Genomic DNA, 12,230 nt, shown 5'->3' on the forward strand with positions numbered 1-12,230 from the left:
AAACTAGGTAAGAAATGACAGATTCATAACTAACTAACTATAATCAAATTCATATTATTTGTACTTGGTGGGTCATCTTACCAAAATAATTAGAAAAAATATTTGATATTTCAGAAAGAAAAAGAATGATCAAATTACAATATATTCAACAAGGGTATAAAAACAATGCATATACATCAGGAATCTAACTTACCTTCAACTGCTGTTGATGATGAGGAAGATACATAGTACTTAGTTTTCTTTTTATTACTGTCCACCATTTCAGCAGCTTTTAGTTCAAACTCTCTGACTTCCATTTCTGCACTGTCAAGCTTAGTCTGCCACTGTAATAGCTTCTCTGCATTTTTCCTTCTTTGGAATAAGCGCTGCTCTCTTTTGGCTAAATGCCTTTAAATATTAATCACAAATTAGGTAGAAATTACGATTAATTATAACTTAACAATTAAAAACATTTTATCCAATTACAACTCAAAACTATCATTCTTCATATTTTTCATAGCTTTAAATAATTGCTCAAAGATGCAGAAGACATTTTTGTACAAGTAGTTTTGTTCAATAATGAAAAAAATGATTTTCTCATTGGAGTTTAATCATACTTAAAACATTTATATCTTACTCAATTTGCTTGGTACTGTACTGAATCCAATTGCACTGAAGAGACAGTTTTTAGAAAACAACATTTATTTGAAACATCAACCACACATCAACAAAGCAAACATAAATACAAAATACAAAAAAACTAATTTTTACAAAAAATTGCCACAATTTTTAAAATTTTTTCTTAATCTCATTGCTCTGTTTTTCTATTCAAGTTTGTTAGTTGAATATTTTTAGAACTCCATACATTTTTTTCCCGACTGTGCATCATGTTATCCAAGGTAGAGGGCAGTATTTGTAGAGGTTGTTTCAACTTCCGGTCGAAGATTCAGGTTGAAGAATTTCTGCTAGCATAAACTAAATTGCGTAATTCACATTTCCACGCTTTTTAACAAAATTTTTTGCAAACACGAAAATTAAATTCCAATATATACAAACAAACCAGTTATACAAACAGTATTCCAGTATATACAAACAGTATTCCAAATATATACAAACAAATCCCGAATGCCAAAAAAATAAAGAAATAGTCACGTCAATGCTATGACGTCAGAATAGGACCTCAAGACTTCTGGTAGGGTTTGTTTTTTAGGATAGATGGTGAATAGCTTACTGTTTTTCTATTAATGCTTGTGCTAGTTGGATATATTTAGGACTGTATAGTACAAAGGTAATATTACAGTTCAAAAAGATCTGGTCATGGTAATTATTATATATAAATTTATTATCATAAATTTTTGATAAAGGTTCGTAAAATACCTTTTTTTGGCTACTTTTAAGAAATCAACATAAATCAATTAACTTAATGAGTTTGTCACAAACTACTTAATAAGTCTCTGGCCTAACACATAAATGGCACCACTGCAAACAGAACCATATGACTTCTGGATCGCAGCAACTTTCAAACAGTAATAGTCATAACTACATAACATTCTGATTATTAGTATAGAGGTTACAAGTGATTTCAGTGACCCTAATTTTGTATTTTTTAAAACAATGGATAAAAATAGAATTTCACCTATTGATTAAGCATTATAAAGATTCTGCCCTTGGGAAATTAACTGTTGACCAGCAATGGTTAAATTGAATGAATTACGCTATTAATTACTTCCCCACCCACCATACTCTACAGATTTGGACCCCCTAGACACTACTGGCTTTTTGCAAACCTCAAAAAGATGCTTCAGGAAAAAGAATTTTGCTTAAGTAAAGAAGTTATTGCTAAAACTGAGGTCTATTTTGAGAGCTAAGATGATTCGTTCCACAAAAAAGGCATCAAAAAGTTAGAGGGTTGTTGGAATGAATGCATCACTCTCATTTGTTGTTTTTCTTAAACCAAAGACTTATTGAGTAATGTTTTAAGTATCAAAAACAGAAAAAGAAACATATTTTTTAAAATTATAAAATTTGTTTTAAATTGTATTAAAATGTAGTAAAATAGAAAAAATTTTTTAATAATAAAAACAAAATAAGCAATTACGTATTGAATCAAAAATAATAAAAGGGGGATATTAGGTAGTTTGGGAAAGCATTATCTTAACTAACCTCTTACTGGCTTCAATCTTCTTCAGACCCTGAGCTGCTTGCTCAATTGAATGATTTGATACATGCGAGTGTAAACTGCTTGGCTTAGAATCAGGTTGAGAGAGAATGGGTGCTGCCTTTACAGAATTATTTTGAGAAGAAGTTGCAGATTTAGATTGCGCAGAGACCTCACTTTCAATAACAGTGCCTAAAAGTTTAAGTTTTAATTAACAATAATGCAATGATACTAATATATAAATATTTCTTTTTATACTTTATCTAATAAAATTGTTAATATTTGAAAAAAAAAAAACGTTTTTAAAGGGTTCAGACTTTTCTTCATAGATTTAATCCCACTTTTGCAAATCAAGTAAATCAACATAAGTTAAAATAAAATCAAGTCAGTAACAACTAATTTTTTTAAAATTATTATTATTTGGTGGTATTAGACTCTTTTGCATAAATAAAATTCAGTTTGACAAATCAAGTGAAAAATAAATGAAACATAAAATGTCTTAATCCTTTACCACATATGTATATTTCAAAATAAAGTCAGAACACGTTTAATAGCTTTTATTTGAATAAAACAACAGTTACATTCTAAATATTTTGTTTTGGTAAAATAATTAAAAACAAATGAAAACAACATCGGTGCCTTTTTGATCGATTACTTAATTTAAAGACGAAAATACATTAATGCTGAAAAAAGAATGCATAAGAAAAGCATGATTAGTTTTGGCATCATTTCTAAAAATGCTTTTAAAAAAAATTACCATATGATGTTTCCACACCAATTTTTACAGTTACGCTACAATATTTGCTACCTTTTACTAATGTGCATTTTGCAACATTGCAATTTGAAAAATTTTGTGATTCAGTGATTCATATCAACAATGCTATCTGTAAGCATTAACTCAAACAATAAACTCACCTAATCATTATACCTCCTCTTTCAAAGAAGTAAGCACTGTAAACAACCATTTGAAATATTAACTCTTGAAAAACATAATCTGAAACTCGATTGTGGTGAAAGCTTTTCTTGTTCTTGCGTAGGATGGGAGGTCAGTCAGCTGGGGTCACAACCCAGGGCTCTATTAGAGTAATTGTGGTAGGGACGCAGAACTCAATATAATTTTGAGGTAAGTGCAATAAGATTGTCAATCTCCTGTTTGTGTCTCTAACAACAGGGCATCATTATGATAGATGTTCTTCATAGAATTTAAGCAAAAGAGCTATGGTGGTATTGTGTAGTTATTTAATTTAGGGATTTTAAAGCAAGAAAAAGGTACATAATGACTTTTTTTAATGCTGAACTAGTGACATTTTAATTTTTTCTTTTGCATCATTTATTGATAATATTTTTACTTTCATGTTTAAACACTAAGAGACAGTACAAACATTTTAATTCTTAAGTGCACAACAATTTATTAAGGATAAACACATGTAAAACTGTTATGATTAATTAATTTTCAATTTTCCATTCAGTAAAGACTCTAAATCTAATTGATTAATCACATGGAGTAGATTAGAAAAAAATGGCATTATTCATTTAAGAAGCTAATTAAGCCAGACTTTTCAACTTAAAGTATTGAGTTTATTAATCTGTGTATTGTATCACCTAACGGCACTAAATGAAGCCACAAATTTATTGAGTGGCAATTATGATAATAATAATAATAAAAAAACAACTCTCATTTTAGCAATTTCAAAACATGAACAAAAATCTTCCTAGATCTGTGTTAGGCTAGAAACATTTATTTCATATCATAATTGTATAAGGGAAAAAAGTTATGAGTTTGACAGCCATTGCATAAGAGATAGTTTTCTTCCCTAAATTCCAATATGCACAATGTAATTTCCTTCTTAACAAAACAAATACACACTTAGAAGAAAAATACCAGTTAACATTTATTTCAAAAACATTGAGCTAGATAATAAATAAAATATAAAATATAGTAACTTTAGGTTATTTTATTACTATGTTAAAACAGCTATCTCTGTTACACATTAGCATACTAAACACTATTCAAGGATAAAGATTATGAAACGTAAAATACACATTATTTTGTAACAAATATGCTAATATTCTTTTCAAAAAGACATGATAAGTTTTTAAACATTTTTCGAAAATATTAAAAATCATAATTTTTCTTAAAATGTAATTAAAGTTCTGTACGCAACTTAAATATAAAAGCAAATAAAGTTAAACATTTTCCTGAAGTTTATAGATTTTATCAGCAATTATAAAATTAAACTATCATTGATTTTAAGAACTGGAAAAAAAAATTCTTTTACGTACCTTGAGAAGATATGCTAGTAGCACTTTTAGAAATATCAGGAACTTCTAAGATTTCTTCAACTTCAGTCTGAATAAAAAACATAAAGCTGAGAAAGAGTTGTTTTCTACAACATTTTATTTAAAAATGTCAAATTATAGCCTTTCACTAACCAACTGGAACCATTAGAGCTCAATCACAATGAATTTCAAAATATTATATTTACATAAGCTGTGAGAATTAAACTGGTTCTTAAAATTTCTTGTCAGTACATAGGAAACTTAAAACAAGAGAAATTCTGACACAGAAATTTAAGAAAAGTCTTGCTTTTTAAAAATATATTATAATTTTTTTCCGCTGATACAGTGAATAAAATTTATGGTTTTCATAATTTAAAAAAAAGGGCTAACTTACAATAATTATTTAATCTGTGGGGATATAATTATTGACTATGTCAACCTTCATCTATCAAAAGGTACCTCGAGATAGAATCTAATTAACACGTCTTATATACTAGTGAATTAGTATTTAATATTTGTTGTGGTAGTTAAGCCACATTATTCCTCTTCCAGAATTTTATCTGTGATAGAATTCAATGAAAGAATACCACTAGTTATTTAATGCTGTTTCTTTTTGGCTCATCATACCTTTATTTTTTTATTTATCTCCTTTGTTATTGGCAGAGAGAATTGTATTAACTTCCCCAGATTTTGATTGAGCTCTACTTGTGAGCAAATCAACTGTTCAATGAGATTCATTCATCCATCAATATTAGCTTGTGGATGATCAAGGTTAGCTTGTGGATATATCAAGGTGGGCGATAATAGCGCATTTAAATCAAGGAAGGAGTTACTTTGAAAGTTGGTGCATTCATATTAGGTCCCGGTCACCAATGTGGGGGAATAATTATCCACTATGTCATTGTTTCTCAACGGGGGCGATACCGTTGGGAGTATACTGAGGGGCGGTGAACTTGTTTTGGGCAGTAGGGGGGCGTTGGGTATGTTTTGGGTGGTAGGGGGGCGATGAGCATGTTTTGTCATTCAAATTTAATTTTGAAGCTTACAAATAAAATTATTAAATTAAATTAACTTAATAAATAAAATTAATCTAAAATTAACGTTAAAGAAAAAACTAATATAATAAATTAAGATTATCCGATACTCCTTTTGTATCACCAATAAAACGAACTTATACGACACCTATTCTCCGATCCGAACCAACACAGCGTAGCGCATGAGTTAGTAGTTTTTGCCTCTGATTTATTCAAGCCACTCCGCGAAGTGCATGAGCTTTCGGTATGAATATTTGATTTGACCCGTGTCTCTTATGATGATTTCCGTTACCTTCCTTACAGTTTTTTTCACAGTTTTGATTTGATCTCATTTTATTTGGCCAGGTATGTGCGCGAATTAGTTCATTACCGTAAATTATTTATTAATTTAGAGAAATAGTTGATTTTATTTCATCGTTTGTATTCTGCTGCCACCAACAATGTCGGTTAACAAAATGAAGTGTCATCAATACCGTGCCACGTACTTGAAGTTTGGATTTGTTGAATCGCTGTTGAACTCTCAACTGCCCATGTGTTTACTTTGTAACAAAGTTTTATCTAATGAGACAATGAAATATTTCCTTAGCAGGACCATTTGCAAAAAACTCATCCTGACAACAAAATGAAGATTTGTCATTTTTCACGAACACCAAAGACAAGTTTCTGCAGGAACCTTTGGTCTCAGGGTTGCTAGCAATCTCATCACAAAAATGTGACGATGGCTTGATAGCTTCCTATAATATATCAAAATTTATTGCTAAATCTGGGAAAGCTCATACCATTGACTCAAAGTTGATACTGCCGGTTATCAAGGAAGTTTTAGAAACAATTTTGCACCTTCCAAGCACATCCAATATAATCAAAAATATCCCATTAAGCAACGATACAGCGCGGGGACGAAATGGTGAGATGGCTGAAGACATTGTAATTTCTTTATGCAAACTTTTGATATCCAACGAATTTTCCCTTCAAGTTGATGAATCAACCTTGTCATGCAATGTAGGCTTTACTGTAGGCGTATGTTCGGTTTGTAAAGGTAGGAAAAAGTATTCTAGAGATGCTTTTTGCAAGAAGCTTGATTGTAGATACCAAAGATAAATCTATTTTTAATACTGTCCAAGATTGGTTTATGTCAATTGCCACCGCTGGAGCTCCTGCAATGGTGGGTCGACATCGTGGGTTTATTGACTTTTTGAAAAGGAAAATACCAAATATTGTAGCTGTTCACTGCGTGATTCAAAGACAGCATTTAGTAAGAAAAATATCAGCGATCGTTTGCATCAGTTATTTCACTATGTTATATTTGCTGTGAACAAATTTCACAGTAATGCTCTCAACGATTGATTATTCAGATAGCTGTGTGTGATGACATATCCAATCGCTTGCACCGAGTTTCTCTGACTTTCCAAATGCGCCTGTCTCAATAGTTTTTGGAATCTTTTCGACTCAGTGCTTGAGATCCTCTAAAACAGAGATGTAGCTCTGAGAGACAGATTGCTAGAATTTAAGAAAGACTTTGGCGGATTTATATGTAAAATTTAATGGCATTAATTTCAAAGTGACGAGCTCAATTTGATCCCAACAAAATCAGTCATTTATGCCTTTCTGAAAAAACTCATTTTGTGGAAGCAGAATTTTGGTTGGAATGAGTTCAGCAAAACAGGTGAAATTCGCTCTGATGATGCACAAGAATATAGTCAACACCTTGACTATTTGCATTTTTCTGACAGTTTTAAAGATATTTTGTTCCCTGAAAGTCGCTCAATGAGTTATTGGGTTATGAACCCTTTTGTGAATATTGAAACAGCAGTGTTACAAATTTCTGCCTGACCAGAAGAGGGCGTTGTAATCACTCACTCACTATAATTCTTTAATTACTTTTGTGGCAGGCAATGGATTGATTTGGATGGCTCATTGGAGAGCCCCTTTTTGTATCATATATTTTTTATTGTTACTATTATTAAATTTGTTTGCTATTAAATATGGTTTATTTAATTTTACTTTTTAACTTTATTTTAGTTGAAAGAATTTTTTCCTCGTACTCTTCTGATACCTTAATTTCTGCTTTAAATGTTTCTGGATCCGTAATGAGGTCTTCTATATATCCGAATCATGCTTTTTAAGAATTTGTTCTTAAATAAGTGATAAAATCTCCTACCTTGCAATCCAAATCCAAATAATGTGCCAAATCCAATAATGCAATAATGTACCAGTTTTGCAAGATCGGAAGTAATTATACACCGATATTATATTCCGATTATTATTCCTTTTTGTACAAACAACCTTTTGTCGTACAGTTCCAGTTTTTATTTTAATTATATTCACGACCGTTATGCACCATGTTGCAGAATTATTCAGTGGTGAATGGGTGCATTAATTAAAGAAACCATATTTAATAACAAACAAATTTAATAATAGTAACAATAAAAAATATATGATACTAAAAGGGGCTCTCCAATGAGCCATCCAAATCAATCCATTGCGTTCAATAATAATAGTAACAATAAAAAATATATGATATGAAAAGGGGCTCTCCAATGAGCCATCCAAATCAATCCATTGCCTGCCACATAAGTAATTAAAGAATTATAGTGAGTAAGTGATTACAACGCCCTCTTCTGGTCAGGCAGAAATTTGTAACAGCAGGCGTTCAGATTTTTGAGGAATTGAGGAATCACAACTAATGAAACTTTGAAGTGGCGATCGTCTCACAGAATTTTGGCTTCAAGGTATCATTAGTCATCTCTACACTGGACTGCGAACTATCGTTAACAAAAATTTTACATGCCTTCCCTTCCTTTTACCTTGTGGAACGTGGATTCAGTGCTGTTACGGATCTTGTCACAAAAAAGAGTAATGAACTCGAAATTGTACAACGAGGGGACTTGCGTCTTCACCTCACTAAAAGTATTGAACCAAACGTTAAGAAAGTTGGTTCGTTGATACTACCTTTTTAGTGTAAAAAAATTATTTTGGGTGTTTTTTTAATTATCTAATTCATTCTTTTTAAGCATAGGTTTATTTGCTGTATTTTTTTTCATTACCGTATTCACTTTAATTATAACAAAAATACTGCGATTACCTGCCCTGAGAAAAGTATCGAGTTAATGTACACACAAAACCAAACAAATTTAATTCTTAATAAATTGCTTAATGTTGTCTCTTATAATTCAGCACACCTCACTCCGTCACAATACTCTAAATAACTGGATTTTCACAAAGGGGGGGGGGGGGCGTTGAAATGTTTTTTGCTCCTTAAGGGGGCGGCAACGTTAAAAAGGTTGAGAATCTATGCACTATGTCAACCTTCATCAATCAAAAGGTACCTCAAGTTGGAATCTAGTTAGCATGTCTTATATACTAGTGAATTGATATTTAATATTTGTAATGGTAGTTGCGCCACAAACCTATTAAACAAATAAATGATATAAAACATCAAAAACTGGTCTAAAGTGGTAAAAACAATAGAAAGTATTATATTACTAACTCCAGTTTGCTGCACATTCTCACTCAAAATGGAAGAATTTGACGATGAAATAGGTGATTTCAATTCTCTTGATTTAGACTGAGAGGCAAGTTTAGAAGAATGTGGTTTGTTTTTTCCTGAAAATCAAAAATACTGATTTTTTATTTAAAATCTAAGAAAAATAGTTTAAATTAAATTGCATAAATTGAGTTAGTAGTCGCTACTTACAAATTAATTTACTATAAAAAGAAATAAATTTCTTGTAAAGAAAGGAAAATATGAATATTTCTTGAACACAAATGCTAATTACATAAAAGTTTCAACTAAAGTCATAATTATTAAATATTTCATATGAATGTTGAAGAGGGGTGGTGCATAGGAGGTTGTTGAAGAATTAAACAATTAAAGTTAAAGCTGTTTATTAGGCATTTTAGCAAAATTATAACAAAACAGGTTGTTAAACCAGACTAGCTGTGAGGTAAATCAACCTAAGCTGTCGCTAAAAGGTGGCGCTTCTATCTCTTGAGTGCTACACCAATTATAAAATACAGATTATTTTAAAAGCTATTCAGATATATTATCTGTCTTAAAAAAGGGAGGAGATATAGTGAAAATTAAAACTTGAATTTTTAACATAATTTTCATGCTTCATATTAACATCACATTTATTAGTTCATTTTAGATAAAACTTGATTAATTATAGAGAATTGATTCAATAATTTAATAAAATACTAAATTGGTCTTTCATAAAAAGTAAATTCTGAAAATTATAGCTATTAAACAAATAAAATTCAGAAAAATAAACATCAATATTAAATAATTATGCATACCGTGTGGTATATTTTGTTATTTTTCCCATCAAACTGTAACCATTTGTAATTTATCAGCCACTGATTCTGAAATACACGAGTTGACTTATTTTCTCATAGAAGATATCCTTTACTTTATTCAATGTATCCTTCAGTTTTTTTTCCTGTCATTTTTTTGTAGAAGGTGTTCCCATTCAATAAAATCATCACATTTTGTATCTTAAAATTAAATAAATGATTCTATGATAAAAATAAACCTCAAATGAAAAAATTAAACAAGATATGACGGAGATTTTCTACATTGAATTATTCCATTGCACCCCAACCTTTACCATACCATTCCAAACCAAATCAGCTTGCCGTCGTTCTACTAGCGACTAATGGCGTTGGTGATCCCTCGACTAGTCGGCGTAGTTTTTGGTCGTGGATACGAATAGCTCGATAAGTTCTACCTGGAATGTGTCGAGAGGTCACTCTTCTATTAGTATCAGATGTGGAAATATTTCTTGCTTGCCAAATTTTTTGGATGAAAATATATACTGGATACAATTTGCAATGACATTTTTTACTTTTTTTAAAACGATTGTACGATTTGTTTTTGCATATCAAGTGGAACTACCAAATGTTCTTGATCATTTACCACTTTGTAGAGTTCATTGTTTTTTTAACATATAATCAGATGTTTTAAGTAGTTGCTTGATACTCGATAAGAAATCCTCGCTAATTTTAGTTTTGATTGCTTTACATTATACGATCATGACTAGTATTTCGTAATCAAAATATTCTAAAAAAAACAAACAAACTCCATGCTAATTTTCAGAGCTAAATCTATTTTGGTCATTGTCTTTTGAAAAACCTGGCAGTTTGTGCAGATTTAGAATTTTGTGCCTACGAGTGAAGTTTTTTAAATGCTATGACTATCACTAGTACTTCTAATTCACATAGTGTATGAGATGAAAATTATTGTCAGAGTCTATTCGTAGAAGTATGGCATCAAATCCTTTCAAGCTGGCATCACAGGTTCTGATGACAAGATATGTTCCAAAAGGATGAAAGCTTGTTTTTGTTTGGGACCAAAGGCAAATGGAACTTTGTCTTGTAAAAAATCTTGCATGCATAGACTTCAATAAATCCTACTCAAATATTACATCTTTTTTCATTTCAACAATGCACACAAAATTTTAAATAAACCTGTATAAATCAAATTAAGTAATATTTTTTAAAAAAAAAAGGTAAATGCATTTAATTTGTTTACTCACTTTGCAAAATTGGGGAAGCTAAAGACGTTGGTTCGCTCAAGAGCTCATGTTTACTTGTAAGCACAGATTGGTGTTTCTCACAAACACTTCTGTAAGCCTCCTGCATACACCTCAATTGAGCTCTTTCTTGTCTTAATCTTAAAATAAGGTCCTTCTGAGATTTTTTAATCATGGAGATTTTCTTTTTATCTGCTCCCTTCTCTTGCAATTTTCTAACAAACAAAATAAGGACATTAGTTATTTTACAATGTAACAAAAAAAAAAAAAAAAAGGATAAGAATTAAACCATATTAGGGATGGAAACATGGCAAATCAAAAAGATTAAATATTTTACTGGTTGATGTTTCAAAGCAGAGGCAAATAAATATATCTATTCAATAGAGATGTTAGACCAGTTAAGAATTAAACTTTATTTTGATATAGTTTTTACACATATTTTAATGTAAAAAAAAAATGTTTAAAAGATTTTTAAGCAGTACAAAAAATAATAATTTGACCAGTTTAACTGTAAACACTGTGAATGAATTGAATAAGAAAAAGGAAAGCAAGAAACAGAAAAACGAAAAAGAAGTTTTTACTCCCACTTCAGTTTAAAATTGACAGTTAAAGAGTTGAGACAGAGATGTTTAAATGATAGAGGTGCAGAGGTGAGAACATTGCAGAGAGAGAGGAGAAACAAAGCATTATAGAACTATGTCTAAATAACAGAAATCATAATAAGAATTTGCAACGGAAAGAAATATTTAACCATAATCAGTAATTCAAAAAGGTAATTATGTTTGCTTTTTTTTAAAAAATCTTATAATATACCAAAATAGTTTCAAAGTAATGGAAAAATAAAATTAACATTAAAAGCTGAAACTTTCAACCATTCCTGTGACTAAATTAGACTATACTTTCTAATTTACAGTTACTCTCTATAATATGAGGGTAAAAAATCTGAATCTCATTGAAAAAAGGGATGTTTCTTCAAAAAATATTTGTGTCTCAATTTCTTACTTAAAAATTTTTCAGTAATAAATAAGTAGCATATCCTTTGAGCCATACAAAGATCATAACATACACCCAGCCTTATCTTTTGAGCTCATAGCCGACTCCTCTAACCAGTAACTCCTCTCATCAATAAATGGGACATTATATTTTGTTCAGACTAATAAGAAAAGTAAACAAAATAACCTGACATTTGGCAGGATTTTTGGATAATTGGCACCAAGGCTATGACAAAAAGAGACAATTGGTATGTAA

At 30.4% G+C, this 12,230-nt stretch overlaps 1 protein-coding gene across 2 annotated transcripts in view; it reads right to left on the reverse strand.

The window, feature by feature from the left end:
* LOC107439633 (uncharacterized) overlaps positions 1-12,230 on the reverse strand; it is a 63,111-nt gene that overhangs the window by 13,515 nt on the left and 37,366 nt on the right. For both annotated transcript variants that reach the window (XM_016052298.4, XM_016052297.4), the window contains 5 exons: positions 10,986-11,197; positions 8,939-9,054; positions 4,421-4,487; positions 2,143-2,329; positions 194-387 (listed from right to left, as the gene is read on the reverse strand). In XM_016052298.4, the coding sequence (XP_015907784.3) occupies positions 194-387; positions 2,143-2,329; positions 4,421-4,487; positions 8,939-9,054; positions 10,986-11,197 (776 nt within the window). The remainder of the gene's footprint in view (positions 1-193; positions 388-2,142; positions 2,330-4,420; positions 4,488-8,938; positions 9,055-10,985; positions 11,198-12,230) is intronic.

The sequence above is a fragment of the Parasteatoda tepidariorum genome, chromosome 1 (genome assembly GCF_982258835.1).
Source record: "Parasteatoda tepidariorum strain Cologne lab strain chromosome 1, Ptep-v5.0, whole genome shotgun sequence".
NCBI classification, from domain to species: domain Eukaryota; kingdom Metazoa; phylum Arthropoda; class Arachnida; order Araneae; family Theridiidae; genus Parasteatoda; species Parasteatoda tepidariorum.